The sequence below is a fragment of the Falco peregrinus genome, chromosome 11, assembly GCF_023634155.1.
Source record: "Falco peregrinus isolate bFalPer1 chromosome 11, bFalPer1.pri, whole genome shotgun sequence".
Classification (NCBI taxonomy): Eukaryota; Metazoa; Chordata; class Aves; order Falconiformes; family Falconidae; genus Falco; species Falco peregrinus.
Window position 1 is genome coordinate 8,775,847 of NC_073731.1, and position 25,778 is coordinate 8,801,624.

General features: G+C 42.9%; 1 protein-coding gene across 6 annotated transcripts in view; it reads right to left on the bottom strand.

The window, feature by feature from the left end:
- The window catches only part of KIF16B (kinesin family member 16B), a 142,159-nt gene extending 128,576 nt beyond the window's left edge, over positions 1-13,583 (bottom strand). For 2 of the 6 annotated variants that reach the window (XM_055816408.1, XM_055816407.1), the window contains exon 1: positions 13,322-13,574. In XM_055816408.1, the coding sequence (XP_055672383.1) occupies positions 13,322-13,368 (47 nt within the window). In that variant the 5' untranslated portion in view covers positions 13,369-13,574. Of the gene's footprint in view, positions 1-13,321 lie in introns of all 6 variants that reach the window. The other 4 variants (XM_055816404.1, XM_055816405.1, XM_055816406.1 and 1 more) reach the window with 4 other exon arrangements.
- Positions 13,584-25,778: the final 12,195 nt, after the last annotated feature.

The following is a 25,778-nucleotide window of genomic DNA, read 5'->3' on the forward strand; positions in this document are numbered from 1 at the left end:
ACCAAACTGCCCCGTTAATTCCAGCCCCCTCATCACAAAGCAATGTAAAAGGGCTGGCTGCCAAAACTAATTCACAATTAACGCTCTGATGATTTAAGAAAGCTTGCTCCCCCCGCCACCCCCGCCCAATCTGCTCACACAGCAGTGTTCAGGGCCAGCCTCCGGGCTGCTCTCGCTGCTGTTTCATACACCACGTGGATGGAGTTCCAGGATCACAAGGGAAGGAAACTTGTAACTCGTGATCGCCTGACCCATAACCAAACTACAAAGTGATCAGACAAGCAAGTTTCTTGGCACAGACATAAGGACATACATCAGCCCTGTGCTGTTATTAACCCTCTACTATTGTTACATTCAGCTAGTCATCTAGCAATTAATTGCGAGGAAGAGAGTAGAAAGAATAATTTTTAAAAAAGGGGCGGGGGGCGTGGAGGGAGGGGTGTCAGAAAAACGACTTCAAATAATACTGGCACTTTAGTATAAACAGTATCAGTATTAGTACCAAGATATGCTTAAAAGAACTAGTATACTTGTCTGCTAATGGGATAACTTGGTAAATGGCTTACCTGTGCTGAAGAGAAATTACTAAAACCTTGCCCAAGGGGCATGTGGCTTATGAGAACTTCCCCAGACTGAAGGTAGTTCAGCAGCTATATCAAAACCCAGCAGCTTCATGGAAAAAGCTCCAATGAAGGTATCTCTATGGCAAGTTTCTTCCTCTCCTTCCCTTATATCCCCTGCTTACTTTCAGGGCAAAGACCAGAGCGGTTTTTGCACCTCCACAGGCATCTAGTTGAAATCATACTAGAGGCAGCCATATGTTAGCAGTATCTACAGGTTTCAAAATAACTTTCACTGACCCCTGTTCATTTTATCACTCACCCAGTCCTCCACAAGACTTTCTGAAGATCCTTCCACAGAGAGAAGGGACAAGAGCACAGAAAACCACTATTACCTCACATATAAATTAAGGGAAGCTTTAGAAAAACCCTTTTCACTGACATGCAAAATGTATTTGGCCTTCTTCCAAGTTAATCTTTAAGTTCCTTCCTTTAAGGTCCTTCAATGGAAGGTTCCGTTAGCTAAACAGTGGCTTTTTATAAATCCTTTCTGTATTATTTAGACACTAGAGCATTCATTATAGTTTATCCCATTAGAAAATCATGATATTATATTTTCCATTAAATTGGTACTATGGGAATCAGTTGTGATTACCGTAATACCTGTCAGACACCACGCCAGGAAAAGAACAGAAAGAATGAGATGTGTTTCATCTGGGGGGTGGGAGGGGAAAACCAAAAAAGACAGGATAGAAAATGCAATCCGTTTTCCCAAATGGTGTTTCGAAAGACCACTTCAGCCCACCTCCAAGGATGCACAGACAAGGACACAGCCACTACCTGAACGGCTTGCTGAGCACCTCTGTGTCAAAATAGAAAAAGGTCTGTAAAATATACTCTTGGAAATTCACTTAACAGTAGACATCTAATGGAACATCTATTGTGAAAGGCTTATACTGAAGAGCAGATGTGTGATTTTGTTTTCAACTACTCAAAAACATAATCTGAGCACCTGTAAAAGCAACTCAACCATGCTCAATGGCTTTTCTTTTCAGCAAAGTGCCTGCTACTCCTTATGTTTCCATTTTAGGCACAATGTCACGGATTTCCTGTTTTATCACTCTGCTTGTTCACTACACAGGTGTATTTCTGGGGTCACAAAGTGAAAGCATGAGGGTTGCTTAATGACCAGGACAATTCAAGGTAGATTTAACTGAAAAACAAGCACAGTGTCACAGAAAGACCTTGGCATTTTCTTGCAGCTTGTAACATACTGTGTGTTTGCCCTGACCTCCCGTTGAATTACACAGACCAAGAGCACTTTCCTTTGTCTGAGTAACTCTTAAAGGAGAAATAGTCTATTCAACCATATGCTTTAAAAAGTCAAACAAAACCCCTCTTACACAGTAAATTCTTTGTTACTTTGTGTAACTACAGGAAAACTGAAGTTGGTGCAATCTTTCTCTTTCCTATTCAGATGGTTTTGTTTGGTTTTGTGGTTTTGTTGTTTTAACTTCTTCAATACCTATTGAACTGTTTTATAGATAGCATGTTAGTTTTAAATGTGATTCCACACCTAGATGCAGTATTAAAAACATGTATCTGGTGGTCTGTATACAAAAATAAAATAATTTTCATTACCCTTTAGATTAAAATATTTTTTTCTATAAACATCAATAACAAGTAGTTTCAATATGTTGGCTAAGACCTTAAATCAGAACAAGTCAAGTAATCTGGCTTAATCATAAGATTCTGGGAATCCACTACAGCTTAAAGTCACCAGTACTACATGATTGCACTGTATAAAAATCACAGTTGTCTCCATAGCAGGGCAATAGCCTGGCATATCCCGAGCTCAAAGTAGTGACCCCATGCTGTTAACTGATATGGCTACAAGCACATATTAAATGACTGAAGCTATGTTTTTACTAATACAGTCTAAAAGTTAACAACTACAAATTGTACATCAAGGAGAGCAACTGCAATCAGATGTCCTTCCGATTTAGTTTGAAGGGAGGTTCCTAGGCGGATGCTCTGGTAGCTGATCAGGGCTGCAGCCTCCCCCTCATTCGGGAGAGCTCTGCAGACTTTGCAGACTTTTACGGCAACCCATTTCCTCTGAACAACACATCTTCATTATCTTCAAGACCTCTACCAAGCTGTCAAATCCAGCTGACCTCGGCCAGCACGTTCAAAAGCTGCTAGATGAGACCAACCTGGCTGACAGACGGGCTGCGCCGTCTCTCAAGTTTCACCTTAAGAAGCCAGACAAGAAAACAGCAGAAAAGATTCATGGGGACTGAAGTTAAAAGAAATATGATTGCAATTGTGTCTCAGTAAGAGAAAAACTGTGCACATACTTGGTACTTTAAAAGAGTTTTGTCATAAAGCACGTTTTATGTGGGCATGAGGTTTTCTGTGATCAACATAATCTTAGTAACTTGCTAGTGGAGACATAATGATATCCACATTCCCTTCTGTGATACCAGTTTTATAAAAAGCACTAGCAAACTTTGCAAATAGTTAAATGAGATGGTTCTGCTACTCCCAGAACTTTTTTCACAGTGCAGCTGAAACCAGAATAATAAACCCAGTGGCAGAGACTGCAGAAACAGGGGAAATCTTATATATCTCATGAAACAGAAATACTCCCTAAGTTCATATACTAGTACACACATATCAGCTCTTGTATGAAGGACAACCTAGATTAAACGCCTTCAGCCATAAGAATAAATTTTATCAACAATACTGAAAGGCAGTAGTTTAATCCACAGCAGTAAGGCTCTCCTGGAACATGAACATGCAGGTGTCCTTGTGCTGTCTTCTGTCAAATCATTTCTTTTGGGGGGAAGCTACGCACTCTTGTGGTAACACATACAGACTAGTCATTACATTAAATCATGTACTTGATCTGCTTTTTAAATTTGTATTTTCAATAATATTACAGGTAGAATTCACCTCCCAGCAACTCAGATTAGGTCTTGTGGGTAGCCACATAAGCAAATTTTTAATTCATTAGCAATAGGTAACTTAAAAAAGTTACTGTATCCACACATTCCACAGTCAACAACTGCATAGTAACCTGAAAAATATTTAATCTTCAATTAGCAACTACCTCAGCAGCTACTTTGCCTGAATACATGGAGCATTAAACCAGGCTTAGTAACGGTCTTACCAGCAGGAACTAGTCCTGCATAGCTAAGTTTTAAGATATCCACATGTGAACCCCCTCACACGCATTTTTGATGCCAGCCTTTAAGAAAAAGTAGCAAATGCCCACCTTTGGCAGAAGTAATGTAAGATACAACCTCAGACATAATCAAGTTGATCTGAATGACATCTTGGAATTTTGTTGTAACTATTATGATAGTATGAAATTTCTCTAGGACACCTGGATTTTAATCCATGTGATATTTTGCTTTTAATACCTTGTTTCTTGTGATCTGTTCTTTTACTCCTGCCATCCCAAGACATAAAGTATTGGCTTAACCTCTCGTGTATAACAAAGCATGATTCAAACATTGCTTCCCTGCAGTGTCCTTTTCTTTTGGGGCAAGAAGTCCTCAAATTAGAAATGGGGGGGGGGGGGGGGGGGGGGGGGGGGGGGGGAAGAATTGTGCCTAACCTCACAGATCTATTAGCCCCTCAAGTAATCCATAAGGCTGTTGTTCTATCATTCTTTTCCTCTACTGAGACACATCCAAACAATCTGGACTGAACAACAAACGACTTCAGTTATCTAAGTACAAAGATCTTTCAAATGTAAAAGCATACAGAAAAATGATGGGTGTATTCCAGATTTCTCTATCTCACTATTAACTTTTTATTTACAATGCAAACTCTTTGGAGAAGAGTCTTCATAAAGCCAATATTTGAAGTGTCTGAGCCTTCAACAGTAAGAACTTCAGCCCATCAGCAATTAAGATGCCAAGTGCCATGTATGCCCTCTTTCTGTTAGATAACTCTGAAAAACCCTCTCAATAAATAACCCTGGCTTTGTATTCATAGCTACTGCAAAATAGAGGACTTTGCTCTTCAATTCAGTCAGCTGTTCTTACCAACAATACCTGCCTTTCAGATACTCAGACTTCTAAGAGTCTTGAAGTCCAAGAGCTCAGCTAGGTTAAAACAGACAAGTGCTAATCCCATTTATTTCAAAACCGGTCTTAATTTCAAATAAACAAAGCCTGAGAAATCAGACTCACCTTTCTCTCACTTTGTTTCATCAGGAAAGCTACAATACACTCCTTACCTTCTTCTCTGCTGGTCTCAGGGAGATCTCAACAAAAAGCAGAGTTAGAAAGTATTTTATTGTTCATCATTTTAGAGATAAAACATGCATAGGTAACCTGGCAATGTGTCTGATAATACTCAAATCAATGAGCTAGGAAACATTATTCTGAAACTAGGTTTTAAGTTCAAAATGCTTAAGATTGTGAAGTTTTGGGGATTAGAATCTGTAAATAAGACCAGTTTAATTACGTTGCCCCACACATGCCCACACCACCACTGTTCTCCAGCCCCGCTGGCACTGGAAGGTCTTTGTTCTTCAATGCTAGGGAGGGGGACAGACAAAACAAGGTAGTCATTGTGACAAATCCCACATGCTTGAAAAACTTCTGAAGCATTTGCATTAAAGCAGTAAAAAGGACAGAAAAATAAGCTCATGTAAACAGAGGCTATACGTGGGCTTCCTGATCTCTGAGGGTTTATGCAAGATTAACTGTCAGTCTCAACCATTAACTCTTCAGTTAATGGGAACCCAGTGTTTTGCTGAAACTCAGAGCTCCTTCTGCAGCAGTCAAGGCTGCTCCATTTTGCTGCCCACCAACACAAGGATAAAGCTCTGCACTTCAGAATCTTCCTCCCTAATATATCTCAGTTGATACATGAAAACAGCAAGATCCCCTGTTTTAAAGACCACATACCCCCTTTATTATCTCTCTCACATACAAAGCTGTGCAAAAACCACTATAGAGGAGGCCAGAGGTAGAATGGCAAGCACAGGAGCTACTTAAAAGTCACCCAGGTCTAGTCTCTCCTTCCCATTCAAGCAAGATAGTTTCCTGTAATGACTTTCTTCAAAGAAATGAGCTCTTCCCAACTGCCTGGGCTTTCATTCCCCTCGGGAGACTCATCCACAACCTGCACTATCTCATTAGCAGTAATTCCTTAGATACTGTTTAAGCTGATCCATTATTAGCTTCGTTCCATTACTTCCACGATATTATGAAGGAGCCATAACTAAATATTTAATTCTTCTTTTCAACATTTAAGCCTTGCAAATATTTCTAGACTTGCATCTCCTAATCTATTCCGGTAGTCATAACACATAGAGTACACATGTAGCTCAATATTTTTTGAATCAATAATTCCCATCATTTTTGTAGATCTCTTCCAACATAATTCAGATAATGAGGTTCCAGAAACAGGACTTCATGAGATATTGACCCAGGGGCTTGCTGGGGAAAGCACCAACCACCACTTCAGTGTTTGGCTTTGCAATATATTTGCAAATCAGAACTGCACTGTGATTGTAGCACACTCCAAAGTTCGAATTCATCACTTTAGGCAGAAAAATTTGAATAGATTAACCACAGAGGAAAATGGCATAGAACAAAGAAGAAAACAAGCCTCAAAGACCATGTGCTTTACAACAGGTGAGAAATTCTAGAGAAGCAAACCATCAGAGAACACTAGCATTCCCTTATTGCTTGTACCCCTAAGTTTCAGCTTGCTTCAGCACTGCTGACACCTGCTGTTGTAGAAAAGCCTAAGGAGAGTCCAACAAGTTTTTCTAGAATATCCTGACCTGCAGCATCCCAATTCCCAGCCAACTATCAACCTTGGTGTTGGCCTCTCTATTTGGCTTTACCTTTTCACTTTAGCAAAGGCCATACCGTCATCAGACCCTGCTCCTTAACACGCCTTCCCAATACTGAATTTTACGACCTCTTGCAACAAACTCTTCAGTAGAGGGGCTGTTCTGTTTTTTATTTGCAATGTTCTACTTCAACTACCAAGTAAAATAACTTTGGCGTTTTCCTTCCCCTTCATGGATGCCATTCTTACATAACCAGGCCCGAATTACTTATCTACTACTTACTACCCTTATGCCAACAAAACCTTAAAACTTAAACACCAACCATCTCCCATGCTACTATATTGATTGTAAGATTTCCATCACCTCTTACTTATTCTTGCCACTGACAAGACTTTTCTGTAAGCCCACTAGGGTCTTCTCTTTTTTTTTTTCCTTCTCTAGTCCTTACAAGTTTGAGTCAATGCTCTGCTGCAAGCAAGTTGTCCCTCCTACTTACATTTGCTTCAACAGCAAGTTCCCCAACTCTCAAGAGAAAGATCTCTTCCCTCAATTTTTAAATGGCCTGCTTGCAACCCTATAACACAGCTTACTACATCCCTTTCTCAAATATATGATCCAGATAGATACCAATTAGAGGAGCCTCATAATACATAGCACCTATATTTCCTAGCAAACACTGCTAGCTCAATTGCATCTTCATTCCAGAACTACAGACAGCAATAACAACAGCCATAAACTACCATCACCACTAAGACTTTTATAATCTTTGAGGGCATTTTCACATAATTACAAATGTTTATGTCACAATTTATTGTTGGTACCTGCGCTTGAAGAATACACGTTCTCACCACATTTAACAAGCAGAGGCCTCCCTAGCACTAGTCAAGCACCATCAAAACCAGGGGCCAACAGCACCTTCAGAACAGGCATACCTGTGTGTCCTACCCACCACTCCTCTCAGAGTCCTACACCTTAAACATGGGGGCCATACAACGATCATTTCATTTCACCTGTATGGAAACACGGATCAGATTCTACACTTCTTTCTCACAATTGAACAAGTACTAGATTTTTGTGCTCTCTCAGGTCCGGCAGCCTGCCTGTGTTGAGCTGGCAAGGCCAAATGAACGAAGCAGCCCACTGTTCTTAACGCCACCCTAAAACCTGGCCATACCCACCGGGTATCGCCGAGCCATTGCCAACCATAACCCACCCGCTAAGCACATCTTCAATCAGGTCAGGTAAAAGGTAGTGATTATTAAGGAGAAATGACACATTTCTTGTCATGACGATGCTCACCCCTCTGGTCCTGCCTGGACTAGAGGACCTGTTCAGAGAAGGTGTGCACGACCATATTGTAGACTACAACTCTACCTACTGTTAACTCCTTTTGAAGAGGTAAGAGAAAACAAATAGAAAATAAAACCATTTTTAATGTACCTTACAAAACCAAAAGCACTCTTAATTTCAGACTTCAAGTTCTTAGTATCAACTTGATATGATCCAAGAACTCAGTTCAGAGTTTACACATTTATGCACTGAACCAATGCTAACCACACAAGCAGCACACTGATGAAGGCCCTTGTACATACATATATGCACAGCTTACTTCCAGGGAGAGAAGTGTATCTACTCTGAACACTTTTCCAAAGAGAAGAATCTGCTGGAGGTCATTAAATGATTCAAGGTTTTGGACAAGAAATATGGCAAGGTGAAAAAGTTACATTCAGAACTGCTAGTTTATCTTGCCAGCTCAGCATCGAAGCAGATTTTTATTGGATTCAGACTCATCCACAGATAAAGGCAGAAGCAAGAGAGAAGTACACTCACTCCAGGCACACCAAAGCCTTACTTATCTTGACAGGTATTTCAGCTTATTTTTATAGTACAGAAATTATACTTGATTATAAATCAAATCACAGGCACCATTATTAAAACAGAAGTTCAAAGACTTAATGTAAGAAACAGCAAACTCAGTTCCTGATAAATGGCTTATCCTCATCGGTACTGTAGTTCAGAAAGTGACAGTACTGCAACACTTGGCCATATCAAAGCTCAGAGTTACATTTCTGCTATCATTCTTGATGCCTCTTACGAGCAACAACCAACAACCAGTGTTCAGAAACAGGCACAGCAAAAATTTCACCATGCACTTCAGAGACTGATATGATATTTCACTGTGGGTGTCCTTGCTTGTAATCCTTCCATCTGTTCTCACTCTACCTGAGTTACACTGATGCTGTACACATTTTGTCAAAATGCCCTATCTTTACAAATTCATGAAAATGAAAAATATACACAGTAACTGACGTTTTAGACACAGCAATTCATCATGAGATACCAATTCATTCCCCTTTTCCCTGCAATGGAAACTCTGTAATACATTCTCCATGTGTCTCTTCCCTTCTCAAATCTAGAAAGCACGGATAGTTAATTATAACTTTCATACCCCGAGTAAACTCCTACCTAAATCACTTGTAAACATTTGGAATGGAAATTAAGACTTCAGCTGGCTCTTCACTGTTTACTTGTTTATCTCTTTTTGCTGCCACAAAGACACTATTAGTCACATGTCCCTTGTAAAATGAAACAGCTTATTTTATATCTCTGTCCTTTGCATTGCTATAGCAATTTGAGCTGTTGAAAACTTTGCTACTGATACCGAGGCTTGGATTGTGCAAGCAGTTATTAGAGATAATATAATGTTGGTCCTACATTTCCCAAGGTAGTCTGACAACAGCTCCGCATGTTAGACTTACAAGCATAACTGAAAGGTGTAATAATGTAAAATCAAGAGGGCCAGTCTTACACCTAATGAATAATCGTGCATAATGTATTTGTGGATTAAAGTATTGGTATCGCATAGCTTTTAATCCAAGCAAATTCCTGAGTCACAGAACAGTCTTCTCTAAGCAAGAAAACCTATTTTCTCTGTCTCCCCACTATCAAACATAAAAGCTGTTCATTTTGATGCGACAATTGTGATTGACTGTATAACCACATAGAGCACTATAGCCACTGACATGCATTTCTGCCTTCCCCATCAGTCACTTCTGTTTAGAAAACAAATCTAAGGAGTGTGTACATGCAGGTAGGGCTAAAAACCTAATCATTTAAAATTAAATCATATTGGAATTTCTATTTCATTGTATTGGAAATAAGAACAAAGCTGTGGGAAAGTCTACATGGCTCATCTAAACAAACATTTAAAAACACCGAGAGCACTGGATAAGCACAGCGAAGAAGAACTTACTGCAGTGCAAACCCATATTCTGATGTTAGCTGCATCTTCCACAGGTAAGGACAGCATATGACCATTGTTTGGTTTGTTCAAGCAGTTAAGTACAATGATTAGTTTATGCAAATGCGAGAAACAGATTACAAAAGTTAAAAATCAGAAGCAGCTTGTTTTCCTCTATTACTCCATGAAGTAAAAGCTAAACAAAACAGAGCTATCAGGTGTAAGAAATTGAGGTGCACAAGAATTAGTGATAGTATCTGAAAGGATCAAGTTGATATTTCCTTTATTAAACATCAAAACATTTTTTCATATTTAGCATATTTTAGATGGTTTAACTGACAAAAAAGTATAAAAGTGGTTTCCCTGGACACTAACTGAAAATTCTTGTTTTCCTGCAGAGAAAATGTAACATAAAATGGAAGAAAAGATTACCCCCTCATTCTTCTTAAAAGACTCTGAACATAAAGCAATGTATTTATTTGAACTGCGCAGATGCAGTGCATGATACAAAACAGAGAGCTAGAATTAGATGAGGCTTAACAGGATCCCAAATATCTCACACTGTACAGAAGACAGTGACTAGTAACTAGTAACCGAAAATCATCAGTTCAGCAGGTGAACAGAAAAGTGCCTCAAAGCCAATTACGCTTCTCTATAACCCCATATTTTTGCCCAGTAAACAGCCAATCTGAGGAATGACAGAATCTTGATGAGAAACTGCATTTTCTGGGGCCAGATATGGGATTCTCCAGTCAAGTCCTCCAAATTATAAGACAATGAATGAATGTTTCTAGTGACCATTTTGGAAAATGAACTTTAGAAATAATAGTGACCAAAACCATTAACTTGCCAGAGCAAAATACATCAACCACCCAACCTCACCTCGCTGCAGATTTCTACTCGATAAAGAAAACCTAGTCTTCTGCCAGCTGGCAGGTTTTTAGCCACTCTGCAGAAACATTAAAATACAAGCACAGACTGAAAGGTTGTCACTGCAATTCAGTACTGAATGAGGCAAACCAAAGGACAGACAGCGACTCACCAAGTAACTGAACTTTCTAAGTTCACACTCACAACTGATTTCAAAGTAGTAACTGCAAAGCCCTAGGGCATCATTTTTGTTATGTTATCCAGTGTTATAGTCAAAAACCTCTAGTGTAATCTCTGTGTAACACAATTTGGGATGTTAACTACTTTAAGAAGAATGGTGAAGGACTTTAACAACAGCACTGAAATAAATAAATTCCAGGTCAAGTGAAAAAACAAGACAACTGGAAATAAATCATAGCAGGAGGAGGGAAAAAAAAAAAAAAAACCCACACTGAAGTTTGTCATCTAAGCCATGGAACAGCAAGTAATCCTTAAACAACAACCTCCTATCACATGATTCATTCCAAGATCTGTGTTCATGACTTATTACACAATTAGCAGTGCTATGATACCACACAGCGCAACTGCTCCATAATGCAGTAGTCTTACCAATAACCATTCATTAACTCTGTCTTCTCTAATTAAAAATGACTCATGAAATAAGCTGCATTATATGATTAAGCTTTGAACAAACCAAAGCAAATTTAGAGACACAAAATTAAATCTAACTCTATACAGTATCAGGTTAAAGATTTTGAAAATAAGTGCTGCACAATGAACACTCAACTGGAAAGTTCCTTTGAACAGGCAGAAAGACCCTTCCTCTGCAAAACCCTGCAGTCACTCATATAGGGGAAGGGAGCACAGCTGAGAGAAGACACAAGGGAAACTGACGTAAGCAAGACACGATTACTACTCCTAGCCAAGGGTTCACCATACCTTCGCTATTGCAACAGGAAAAGCTATTGGATCTCTGGTTTACAATATATAGCACAAGAGTCCAGTACTATCTGAAGCAAAGGAGCACCATCGGCCCCAGCACTGCTCCCAGGCTGCAGTACCACGTGCCACGCTGAACAGCAACCATGCTGAAAAAATCAAGACTTAGAAGCAACATCCCACAACACTGAACCCAGCTTCCCAGTAATGTTTCATAAACGTCAAGCACCATCCCGCAAACAGCAAGGTTTCGGCAACTTGAAATGGAAGGCTCTTCACACTTCATTTATTCCCATAGTCAGATGCCTACTGGTTTTCAGAATAAGTTTATTCACAGCCTGCCCACTGCCACTCAGTACACAGTGTCAAAGACCATTTTCCCGGCTTGCTGCTTTGATCACACCAAGCCTCTGTCTGCTCTGGTCTTTTTCATGGATCATGAACAATTTTCTGGATATGCTCTGATCCAGCCCCATCCAAGTTATCCTCCCACATGCAATACAGATGCCAGGCCTACAGTCACTGTCTGTGATATTCTTTCACAATACTTGCAAACTTCCACTCAAACTTTTATCAATTGCCATTTCCACTGCCTATCACAATTAACTGCCCTTTTCTCTTCTGCCGTACGCTTTCCATTTCCCTGTCTCTTTCGTCTCTTCGCAGATCATGGGTCTAGTCCACAAACAAAACTTCTTTGCTACCAAACCATTACAAATAACAAGTCTTAGCAATACTTTAAAGATCTATGCTACCTGCTGTCAGAAAGATTTGAAGGAAGTGTATATATAGAATAATTATATATATATAAAATAATATATATAAATTTTCTAAGGACCATATGCTGAAACTTAAGGGAGGGAGCAGGAGAAAAGCAGGAGGGCTGACAAAATGATTCACCAAGCCTGGCCTCTAACCACTCTGCTCCATCAAACTGCCTAAACTACTTGAAACTAAGCAGCAGTATTTCCCCCTTCCTACCTTCATCAATTTCATTGCCATAAGGTCTGGTTTACCCCCAGTGAAAGTGACAAGATACTGACCAACTTTCAGAACCTGGCAAGTTTTGTTTTGTAAATACCTGAACGGATCAAGTGAAAGGAATGGTGAGAGCCTGGCTGGCTGCCCGTGCCCCTGAAACACTTTCCTTTTTAATTGGCAACATCATTCCAGAACAAGGGAAGAAGAGCGAGCACTGCCAGTAGAGTCTGATCATCTTCTACAAACGGTTCTCAAATTATATCAGTCAAAATTAACTCTGTTGTGCATATGACAGACTTATTTCACCAAAGAAATGTATGTATTTTCTAGACACCTCTCAGGAAGGCAGTAATAAACTCCTGTCAACACAGTAAACGAGGCTGACTGCCTCTTCTATACTTTGAGCTTAAGTAGCCTACTAGTAACCTCTACTCTAAGGGCTCCTCCACAAAAGCTGGTGCTACAAACGAACTAGACACTAATCCCTTTCAAGCAGGTAGAAGGAGTTTCAGTTTCTAGACGAAGGGGCTTTATCCCACGCTTTAGAAGCCTGGTCGTACACCCCTGGCAGGCCCTTGCCTCTCGGCAGTTTCCTATCTTCGCCAACGTGGCCTTTCCGTCGTTATAAAAGGATGGGGCAGCCCAGTGCCTGAGACCATGGGCAGCCCAGCGCCCCAGCACAGGCCCCGCACTTCCAGCACAACGGGGGAGCTCCTTCCCAGCCTGCCGGGCGGCGAAGCGCTCCCAGCAGCCGCTCAGCCCAGCGCCAAGCAACCCCTGAAGTCCCCGGCAGGGCTCCCCTCAGCCCCCAGGGCCGCACGGCTGTCACCGCCGCCGCACGGGTGGCACACGGCGCTTCCCGCACCGGCGGCGGCTGCACCCGGGGTCGCGCAGCCCCTCACTCACCTGCGGTTCATGGGCCGCACTCGCACGGCCACCTTCACCGACGCCATGGCTCATCCCCGCCGGCCCACTCGGGCCCGCACCTGCTCCAGCCGCCGCCGGTCCGGCCTGGCCCCGCCCGGCCAGGCCCCCGCCGCTGACCCGCGCCCCGCCCGCCGGGGCCGAGCGCAGGCCGCCGGCCGGCCTAGGCCATGTCGCTATGGCAACCGCCGCCCGCCCCCCGCAGCGCCCTGCCCCAGCAGGAGGCTACGGGGGCGGCGCAGGGACAAACAGCGTCGTAAGGCGTTGCTGCTCCCGGCGGCGCCACCCCGCCCTCCGCCGCGGCGGCGTGGGGGAGGAAGAGGAAGAGGAAAGGGAAAGGGAAGGGAAGGGGAAGGGGAAGGCGGGGGGGTGCTTCGGGGGAGGGTTACGGGGCAGGGACAGTTACCGTGGGCGGACAGGGGCTTCTCCGCAGGGCCGTCCCCCGCCGTATCTATACTTTTTTTTTTTTTACAATTTTTTGGGGTGGGTAGGTGTATAGCCTATATAGATATATTTATGGGGAGCTGTATATGCCTATATATACGCATATACACACACCCCTGTAAATATGTATCTCCCCATTTTATATAGAGAGAGATAAAGAGTTGTAGATAGAGGTTTATATATATATACGCATATATATATAACCCTATATACACGCCATATATAACTTGCCCTATATATATACACACACCTGTATATATACACACCCCTATACATATACACCTATGTAGACCTATATATGGGGGAAGAGATGTCTACATAGATATGTATGTCCACATGTATCTATAGGTATCGATATATATCTAATATTTCTATTATATTCTTTTCTTCTTGGTTCTATGTACCTGTATGTACATACACACATATGTATGTGTTTAAGAGAAGGTGCCAAACCAGCGCCCAGGCCCCACCGCACTCTGCTGGGCACCACCGGCGCTGGGCTGGCACCGCAGGGCTGGTTAAGCACTGAGCATCACAGCCCAAAAATAATATTTATGTATATAATGTAATAAATCTGGGTTATTATTTTTTTATTGCTTATAATAGGGCACACAGCAGCCCTCCCAACAGGCATCAACACTGACTCTGTCCTTTGCATCTAACAAGAAAAAGCTGATTATAGCCAGCTTGGGGAAAAGTGGAAGAAAAGGAGGGTAAATGCAAATGTACGTTAAGGTGCCAGGTGTGATGGGGAGCTGTGCCCTCACCTGCATTTGCAGAAATTCCAGCCTGGGCACCCATGTGGGATGCCGGGGGCATCGCAAGGCTGAGCAGTGCAGGCGGCAGGGGTGAGCCCCTGGCCCAGGGGACCCATCCTGCACAGGGGGCTGGAGCCCTCGCACCAAACCTGCACAACGCCGGCAGCAGGGCTCCCATGGGGAACACCACCATCTCCACGGCCTTGGGGACAGTCAGCAGAGAAGCAGCTGGAGCCTGGACCAGCCTGAGGCAGGACCCCTATAATGTAATGAGAGACCCTAATGAGGTCTCGGGAACAGCCGCAGTACCAGTGCCACGGGAGGGGACAGCCGCTCCACTGGCACCGGCAGGGCACGTCCTCCCTGGGGGAGCAGCCAGCCGCAGCAGGACATCTGGCTCATAAGGAATAACTGTGAAGAATACAAGGTAAAAAAAGCAGGATAAGTAATACTATCGTAAATAATAAGTATTTTTGGTTGTTTGGAGTTGTCAGTGCCCAAAAACTACACCCAGGATGGAAACACTATTTAAAATGCAGTAGAAACATAGTTGCATTCAAGTCATTAAGGTATTACTGGCTTGATGGGCCAAAAAACCCCAGTTGCCAAGACACAGAAGAGGGTCTGAGACCCAAGTACCTCATCTTTAGCAGTGACTCGTACTGACAACTTACTGTCTCCAAAAAGGGGAAGGAGTGAGGAAGGGGAGGTGACAGTAAGAACATCAGCTGATGAGCAATTAGCATCAGGGGTAACCAGGATCGTGTAGAGGAATGAGATGACCTGTGGAAAGGAGGAGCACAGAGGAGGGGAAGTGAGAGCCTGAAGGACCCCGTGTTTACAGCCCAGCAGTGTAGGGGAAGCACTAGGAGGAGGGTCAGAGGAACACAGCCAGGACAGGAGAGATTTTGAGGGTGACTGACTGCTGGAGGTGGTCAAAGGGGATGGGGAAGGCATGGAAACAGCTGAAAAGCAGGGCCAAAAGAGATGCCGTGTTGTTGAGAGAGGATGAAGAAAGAAGCCAGAACAGTGATGTCCCTGGCAATGTATCAGATCAGCTGAGAGATGAGGTGGCATTCAGAGAGAGAGGTCAGGTCCACGGGGTAGTTTTAATAGCAAAAGAGAAACTATCATGTGTTCAATTTACTCAAGAAACAGAAAAGGAGGGATGAGAACAAGAGGGGTCTAAAGTCATTGGTGCAGCAGCTTAGAAGTGAAGAAGGGAGGAAGAAATGTACAGCTGGTAATAAGAAAGCAGGAGAAAGGAACGAGAGAGAGAGAGAGAGAGAAAGAGAGGAGCACATTGCTGGAGACCCAGGAGACTTTCAACAGCCAGATGGGACCTCTGGCCTGAAAGGCAGAGATTAAAAACAGTTTTGAAGGTTTGGAGATGGAAAAGAAAGTAGTGAATTCATAATGTGGATTTTTCCTGAGGTTTTCAGCAGTGAAAGGACAAACACGGCGGAAAGATGCAAGGAGGGAGCTGGGGTTTGTGGTGCTGAGACAAACCCCAAGGGCAAGAAAAGAGTCAGGACAAGTTTCAGCACCAGCATCAGAGAACCGCGAACTGGAGGTCACAGGAGCACTAAAAAAGAAGGGAAGGGATCAGCTGTGCAGTGCCAGAGAGGTGTTACAATGGGAGAAAAAAGAACTGAGGCACTGGGAAATCACATAAGGAGCAGTATTTGCTTAAAGATCAGCCAAGGACCGGGTCACCCTGGTGCACGTGGGAGCTGACACTGCAGCAGCCAACACGCAGCAGGGGTTCCCCCGCCAACGCATCGGGCAAATTGACTGAAGTATATTGAAAGCTTTATAAAAGGATCTGGGAAACACTTGGCAAGCTGCCAGGGAATAGCACAAAGACATTAGAAAGATAATAATAAGCTAAAAAGTGTGTAAGAAAAAACCAGACATGTACATGCATGCATAATAGGAGAAAAGAATAAAAAGCAGTGGTAAAAAATACAATAAAATGTTTCAGCACCAGTTAGGGGTCCTAGAAAAGTCATCCAATATGTAGCTTAACTTGTAGAGCATCTACCAACTCCTCTCAGACAGTCATGCTTCCCCCCTCTCCGATTAGCAAAGCTATTGAAAAAATACATCTGTTTCAGTAAGTACATCTGCAGACACTGTGTTTTGAGACATCTGGCCATCAGGGGATACAGTGAGCTTCTCCACCTGCACAGATCCTGTCACAAAATGGAAAACACTTTTCCACTTCCATACTGAGTGCCCACTGTGGATGGGAGCTGGACCAGCTCACGCAACCACAGCGTGCCTGGCATGAAGCAGCAAAACATCTCCAGGCCCTCCCATCCTCCTGCAATTCTCACTGCCTTGCTATTCCAGAAATTTCTTCCCTTCACCAGGACACGAATGCTGCAGACAGTCTATGGCAGGTAAAGATAGATCTGTTTTAATCCAGCAGCATTGATGAACATTTGCCCATCGGCTGTAACCAGCATTGAGTGCTTGGGTGGTTGCACTGCGACCCAGCAGCAGCGTAAGAGGGGCTGACTCCTCTAAGGTTGTCAAATTATAGCCAGGAAAGTGGAATAAATTGGTCCTCTCAGCAAAATTAAGCAGAACTTAGTTCAATATTGCTCGAGTTAAACACATTCAGTATAAGCACTATTTGCGGGGCTTTAATGTACATCCATAGGCAGCACAGGTTTGCTCCTGTGACCCATTTCTGTCTCGGTGTACCTCTCTCTTCTGCTCCTTGGTTCAGCAATGAGTTAATACCTTGCTTGAAACTCTCATCGGTTCAGTCTGCCACATTAAATTATTACACACCACATGGGACGTCTCCTGCAATTTCAGTACGGAACAAGCAAGTTTTACAAGAGGATGACCCAGGAGGAAGGCTGCTTTCTTAGGGCTGCATCCTGTAGTTAATCTGCTCAGTGGATATTTGAAGGATTGAGGCTGTAGGAAAGTCACTCTGTTCTTAGCCTGGCTTCTACAAAACTTGCCAGAAAGGGATATTTGGGGGACTTTTTTGCATAGGTCACAGTTTGTAGACATCAACCTTAAAAAAGCAAATATTAAGGTATGTAAATATACATACCCACACCAAGCACCTCGACCTCCTTTCCTTAAAAATGTGGTGGGAAACAGAGCTGTCAGTTTCTAAATAATAAATATTTAACACTCAGAAACACTGGCAAAGTTTGCAATCCCAAATCCAAACCAATCCCAAAGCACACTCACTCACAAATACTCCCCTGCTCCTTTGGTATAAGCATCTTTAATAAACACATGCTTCAGATATGGTTAACGAAGCATTTCCAAGGTTCTTCCTTGCCTGATCACAAACAGCCTCTCTGCTACCCTTCACTCAGAGTTGGGAAAGCCAGTTCCACCCACGGTAGAAATGACCCTCTGACTCAGGGGTGGGATCTCAAGCTCCTGCAAGTCTCCAGCCTGCTGGCAAGGAGACAAGCAGCACTGCACCTGACTGCCTCCTGACCACCATCTTCTGCACTTCCTTCTTGCTCCTAATTGGCCTCTTGCAATGGACCTGCTAGTCCAGGAACACCTTCAGGCACATACCATCATTTCCTGGACTTGCAAAACAGGTCCCAAGCCCAGAAGATGACAGGCTGGACCTTACTAATAACGAGTGGTGCAAAGTCTTTTATTCAGGCCCTTCCGATGCATGATGCATGCCTCCCCATGACAATGGCCAGCTGCCTTTCCTTGTGTTCATATGCAAATAGCCTGGAAGGGCAGGAATGTAATGACTCGGCCAATAGTTACATCTTACCTGCTATAATCCTCTTTTCCCATTGCGGTTTAAAATACATTTCTGAGAAGGAGACATCAACCAGGACTTCTACCTGAGCATGCTGAGATACCCTTCCAGATGGCAGACAACAGAGGGAACTGAAGGATGGGCATCTCCCTGTTCCATTGGACTTACTGTTGGGCCACAGCTTGTCATCTGCCCCAGTTCAATTTGCTGATTAGCAAATCAGCATTTGCTAATTTGATGCAGAAAGCTCAATACTTATTGCTAAACAGGTTAAGAGGGTCCTCCATGGCCAATGTTTGGGAGAAGGTACTATCTCGTCACAGAACAATCCATCAGGAAAGTTATCCTTTCCACTCCTGGGAATCCTTTGGGGAAAACACTTGCTCAGCATCATCCACCAGCCTGCTTTTTTTGGGTTTTTCACACCTGACATGCCATGCAGAGTCAGATGTTATTTCTGCTGTCCCCAATGAGACGTGTTATGAAGTACTTTATCTCAGGCAGGGGAATCATCCTCCTCCTCAGGCTGCGCTGATTTTCCAATCTGTCATAATCATGAGGAATAAACAGCATTGCCCATGCCCAGAAGCACACAAACACAGTCCTTTTAATCCATACACACAGTTTGCTTTCCTGAACTCATCCCCAAGCCAAGTTTCGGGTCTATATTCATACCCTCTTTGCACAAAACACGTCTGTACGTCTCTGGTTTGAACCCACACGTGTATTCAGATGGAGAAGCTTGCTGTGGCTAACTTCTCGAGGTGATGGGTGCCCCTCTGCTAGCCCCAGTGAGGGCCAGGGCTTCACTACAGCTTCCCAATGGAAGGTCCAAAATGGAGCCACCTGATGGCTGAAAAATAAAGAATGTCACCGTATTAAGAATTAAACCAAGTGCTGCGTGATTCCACACTAAACAAGGATAATTATCCAATTTCCAGCAGGTCTCAGCATGCAGTTTCAAGTAAATAAGCATCAAGCTGTCAGCTTGAAATTCTCGTCGGGAGCTGTGCAGTTTCAGTGAGCTACCACCGATGCCGGGTTCTGGTATTTTCCCCTTTCCTCCTTTTGCTTTTCAATGAAATGCCGTGGACGTCAAGCCAGTCCACCTGCCAGGGTGCTGCTGGCAGCCCAGGGTCAGAGTAATGAACCTGGGGCAGCCCAGGAGGGTCACCTAGAGCTGGCACTGCCAGCACCATCCTCAGCAGTGGCTCAGGAAGAGCAGCAGCAGCAATTGCAGAAGACATGGCAGGACCTAGTGCCTTTGGCAGCTGTGGCAGCAACCACTGCTGTGCCAGGCTGTGTGCCAGCCCTCTACTTGCAACAATTTGGGAAACAAGATTAAACTAAATGGTAGTGGGTCCATTTCCCCAGCATCTTTGTCATCTGCATCCAGCCCTCTTGTTGACCTTCACAGTTATAATGATAATAATATAAACCATACATGACCACTCCTCGCACGCTTGGCAGAGGGACCATCAGCAGCTCATCCGGCAGCTGCATATCACGGTCACAGAACACTGCCCATTTTTCCAGGTGCATCCCTTCCTGGAGAGCTCTGTGCTCATCATAAACATTTGCAGGCTGCATCATGAGAGGCTGGTACAGGAGATAGCAGCCTGTTTCCAGTGCACACAGCACGTGTGCAGGGATCCTCCAAACTCCTGGCCAGAGGATACAGGGAGATGGCTAGCTGGGTAGAAGGGTGTCCTCACTGGCACCCCCTTACACAGACCTTCCGCTGAGCCACAAGGCAGGGTGTAAAGGGTTTACAGCCATAGTGGCTCTTGCACTGGGATGGGGAAGCAAACACAGCTCCTTGCCCTGCCACGGAGAGACCCGAGAAGCTGCCACAGTGCAGCTGTGGCAGGATGGGGAAACACCAAATCCCACACTGAAAGCTTCTTGTGGTCTGCTGCACCACACAAAAGAAGAAAGAGTTTGTAAATAGCTTTTCAATTTGAACATCTGGGGGAATTAATCAAGCAAAGATTCAAACTGCTCGGTGCGCATCATTGTTTTCAAGTTGCTGTGTTAGGCTTGATCCAGAACTGGACCAGAACAGCTTCAGCCAAAGCTTAGTTAGAACTGAACCACAAAGTAATTAGCCTGACTCTGATGCTTTGATCTACTGCTGATTGCTTAAGTCTTCTTTGAGCTGATTTTCCTTTTGCTGCGTGTTCTACTTCCATTTAGTTTCAAAGCATTTTAAGTATACTTCACATGGGAATAAGCAAATAAGGTATATAACAACAGAGAAATGAATGTACTTTCATATTTGTACATATATTCTATAGCAGATGACTTTCTCCTTTGACACACAATTGTCACCTTGAACTCTAACCATGAAAACACAGCCACTTAATTTCTATTTTAAAGTATTAATGGGAGATGGCTTTGCGTAATAGAAGTTTGCCCTACACAGAAACTTCTCTTATTACAAAGAGCACTCATGAGTTTCGCAGAGTATGCTCTAGCATTTTAAATGTGTTGTTGGCTTCTTAGAAAAGAGGTTGGTTTTGTCCCCTCTCCTGCTTCACTTTTGGTTAAGGAGCTTGACAAAGAAAAGTATGGTAGAGAGAAGTGGAAATGAAGAATAAGTGGTTGCAGTTGACATTTAATTTCTGCACAGTTGGAAAGAGAAACGAGATTGTCTATTGTTCAACTCATTATTTTTCCCAACCATCCAAGAACAGCAATTTGTTGTTTCTTTATTAAATATAATAGGGAGATGTTCTGATAATTTTTCCTTACTGAGTTCTTATTATTTACAATTCATAGACAGTGGCAGTCTCTGAGCTGTCTCATTTGCTCTGTTTTCTGGTGTATCATTCAATTAACACAGAGGGAATCTGTTATGTCCAAAACATAGTATGACAGGGCTTGATAAACAAGCAAGCCACAGAAAGATCTAATAACGTTTAATGAATTATCACAGTGCCATGTTTGGAGATGTTCTCTTGGCAGCACCCTGGGATTTACACAACACATCAACATGTCACTACTTGGGATCAAGAATAGCCATATATTTCAAGTCTATGTCAGGGCCAAGCTCTTGGGTCTGCCAGTGTAGTTTTATCCACGGGAAATGCCTTGCATACAGCACTGCCATTTACTCCTGGCTTTTAAAAACACAGGCAGTGTGTTCCCCCTTACTCCTCACTCCAGGACCCCTTTTATTGCCTTTATGGACATCAAAGATGGAGGAGGTTTGGGGCTTCAAAGTCTCTTCCAGAGAAGTGTCTTCCAGACTTTCCAGTGAGACATGAGATTAAACACCCACGTGTTGGCATCTGGCATCCCCAGCCACGCTGCACCTCAACAAGCCACAGTGCAGCAGGGACCAGAGCTTAGCAGCATGAATCGCTTCTTCACTTTGCATCCAGAGAAGCAAAATAGATGATGCTGATGACAACAATCCTCATCAAGCAAGAGATGATGGCTGTGAAGGGGCATCTGTCTGGCATGTTAAACTCAGAAGCTCAGCTATGGTTGCTGTCAGGCTATCTGGGTTTACAGCAGGAAAGCATCCTTCAGGCATCCACCTTGGAGGACATCAGGCTGCTGCGTGAAAGAAATTAAAACACAGGAGAGGCTTTCCTGGAGGCCAGAGGAGGTTTGGCTGATGCCATATGGAAAAGGAATAATAATCAACCTTTCTTTCTGTATTTCCAGTGTTATTTCTGTGTCTTCTTGTGACAGAAAGTCCCTTTTCCTTTGCTGAGAGAGGTTCAGGGTGGGAATTAGTGACTTATTTACGCTGTGGGTTTAGAGTATCTGATAAAGAATGACTACTTGAGGCTGGAAACTGGATACAATACAGTTAATAAATACAGATAAATACAAAAAGCATTGCTGTGTGCATTTTACACTCAGTTTGTTACCTGATTTTTAGAAGTTACTGGATTTCCACTGGAAATGAAGGTTAGTGTTATGGCCAGGCTCAAAAAAAAAAAAAAAAAAAAAAAAAAAAAAAAAGAAGAAGAACCTGGGAAAATATAAATTGACAGAAAGCCAAAGGTAAAACACTGGAAATCATTGTGAAATCTTATACTGACTTCAGTGCATTTTGATTGATATCTACAGGGAAAAGTATACAAATATATTCTTGGAATAATGTTCCCTGGGAAAACAGAGGATTTGTATAAGCCAAATTTGGAGAGAAATAAAGAGATTACTCTGAGATAGTACAGAGCACGTTTATATCCTAATACACTGCTTCTACATAATATCTTGTTGTATTTAACATTAAGATTAGGATCAGTGGAAAAACAGAGTGGAGTATGGGTCAGCTGCCTTAATAAGGCTTTAACTGTAATCCCCAAGGAAAGAGATGGTGTAGGTCTGAGCTGCTGAATATGCATAAGAAAATTATTTTAGGAAGTACTTGAAAGGTGGGACACCGATCTTGAAAGGATCTACAGATTCGTCTCAACTGGAATGAAATATTTAGGCAGTCTGGAAAGACATTTTCATGCTACTCATGAAAATAAACATAACCTGCTTTCTAATCAGGCTAGTAAGCCAAGTCTACCACCCAGCGTGCCAGCATGCTAGTCCTGCTGCGAATTTCAAGGGGCAAAAGAGATGGGAAGAGAAGAAATAGCAAACAGAAGCAAGGGTGTGATAAAGAGATTGCTGCCTGGGGCTGGGGAGGGCAGGCGGGCTCCTGCTTAAGAAAAGAGCGCATAGGAAGCATCGATGCAAGAGAATAACCGACTGATGAATACAAGCTGTGTTTCTGCACATGGTGGACAAGGGAGGATTCATCCCATCAGGGGAATGTCACAAGAAGTGCACTGCTTACATCCATCCCTGCAGTTCCTGCCTATCCCCTGGAAGTCTATTGAAAAGACTCCACTTTTGTTGTCCAAAAGATAAAATAAGATTAATCATTGGCTTCAAAGGCCAGTTTTGCCTGAATAAGGAGTAAGAACTGCAGGACTTGGCCTCTTGTGAAAGGCAGCTGGATGCATAGAGTTGGTGTGCTCTCCAAAATAGTCACCAGTGTTGCTCCAGCTGAAGAGCAGCCTCCATGGAGAGGGCAGCCCTTCACGGTGTGCTACAGTACCAAGCTCGTGAAGCACCCTCCCAAACATGGCCCTTAGCAGATGGCTTTAGATGGTTCCCTTCATTCAGTGGCACAAAATATACTATCCATGAGCAGAAAAGGGATGTTCAGACAAGGCCACTGAACAGCCCACCCAGAAAAAGCCCGGATTTGGGAAATGGTGGATCTTTTTAAAAGTGTTTAGGAGAGAATTTAGCAAGAAACGAAACACCATCAGAAAGAGTTTTTTCTTCCAAGTTGCCAGTGTTACCTGGTCCTAGTTCCTTTCAGAAATAACCCTTACTAATAAGAAATGACTCATTTATTATTAAGTAATCTTTCAACTTGCAACTTTGTTTCTTTTTTATTAACAGCTGCAAAGGGCATTAGGCAATGCTTGCTACAATTTACACTCAAATCAAGCCAAGCAAAGTATTTTAATAAAACTATACCTTGTCATTCTGAATTCATTGTCTTTCTTCAGTGAGATAAAATTAGATTAGGATCACACAAACCAGAACAAGAAATAAAGGTTTTATGTGTCAGTCACTGCATATAGAGGATGTATTTAACATGGATGAAAAGCACGCATGTCCCAAACAAGGGCATATCCTATTCTCCCTCTAGCATCCATTGCTTCTCCTTAAAAAAAACCTTGGCATGGAGATAAATCATACCATGCTGGAAAAGAAAGAATAGCAAAGAAGACCTGAAACAGCTTTTCACTTCAAGTGTCTACTCTTCTACTTAGCAATGTCTTACTAGCAGATCTAATGTTGCTGGTCAAAGGCAGAACACTGAGATCTTGCACATCCTCCTGCAAGAGCTACCAGCACAATCATCCATTTTAAAACCACAGTCGAAATGATTTTGTTGGAGAGGGGCCAGCTGCCTTTCAGTTGCTAGATTACTGATCCAGCAAAAAAGCACAAAACCCATTTCTAATCTGCCATATAATGATTACCTTAAAAAGTCGCTGCTCTTCACTGAGTTCAAAATAGAAGAAACTAAGATATGAATGCATTTTTGCTAAGCATTTCAACTGATGTGGTTTCCTATATTTGATATGAGGTATAGCCAGTATTATAATTATTTAAAGTAACATTGCTTTCTTATTGGCAAAATGTTGTGCATATAAATACAAAAACCACTAATACAGTATTTCGCTGATACTTGATGACATTAAAAAACTGATAGCATTTATGTTGGCTGTGAGAAGCATCATTGCTGCTATAATGATGATGGCATATTTAGAAAATTTACGTGGAATATTGTTGTACACATACTTTCAGATTATAAGCATTGCCAGAGAGAATTTATGTTTCTCCTCCTTGCCTTGGGATAAATATGGTAATATTATTATTGGCAGTAACAATTTATTTTGCTATATAAAATGTCTGGAGGGTCCACTCAAGCCAGAAAGCCCATGGTAGGAGATAGGCTGCAGTGTAGCTCCATCCATGCCAGGAATCTGCAGCCTCAAGAGGGAAGATAGGTAAAAGAGCATGGGAAGAAAGAAGGGAAAGGAGATATACACAGGGTCACACAAGAAGTCGATGAGCACCTAAGAACAGAGGGTTTATGAACAAAGGTTTTGTGAACCATATGCTCAAAGCCCAACACCTGGGTCATATGGACTTGATGGAAAGGGCACAGGCAGAGCTCAGTGTATATCATGTTAGAAAAATCAAGGAATAGCTCCCTGCCATCTCCCTATCTAATCCTTCCACTGCTTAAAAAGAAGCAAAAGACTAACAATACGATGTTGTGCATGTGTTTTATCTCATATACCTGCCCAATCTGGCATGCCACAGAAATGGGCCCTGCCTCTAAACAAAACCCAAGCTGCTCGTGTATGAAATTGAGTCTAGTAAATCAATAAAGTCCTGAAATCTGAATCACTGCAATTTTAAGGTGTATTTACCATTCAAAAGCTGAAATGAAACACTTTGTAACAGTTTAGTCAGAAGACGTGTTGCTAATCCCAGGCAGAAAAGCAGCAGTAATCAGTGTGTTCCTGCAGACTGATAGCAAATGAGAAGCCCTGGACAGTGAAGGTTCTTGAAAGCTAAATATGGATCACAGTATTCAGCCATTACGTTTGTCATGTCGCCCTAAATCATCTGTCAACTAACAGCATCCCAAAAGATGTCCCTTTGACGTAGTGACATATCTTGCTTGGTCACTCCCATCACAGACACATTCCAGGTGTCCAGCCACCACCAAGCCAGTGCAAAGTCTGTGTTCATCTCGCTGAGGAAAGGCATCTTCCTAAAGGCAGGGCAGTAGGCACTCACCATTACAAAGAAGCAGCCTGTATCCATTACACCCATTTCACAGGGCCGTAGGTCTTCCACGGAACCATCTCACTTTGCACTTTCTTCCTGAATCTGTTTAGAGGAGGCCTCTACCACAAAGGCAAAC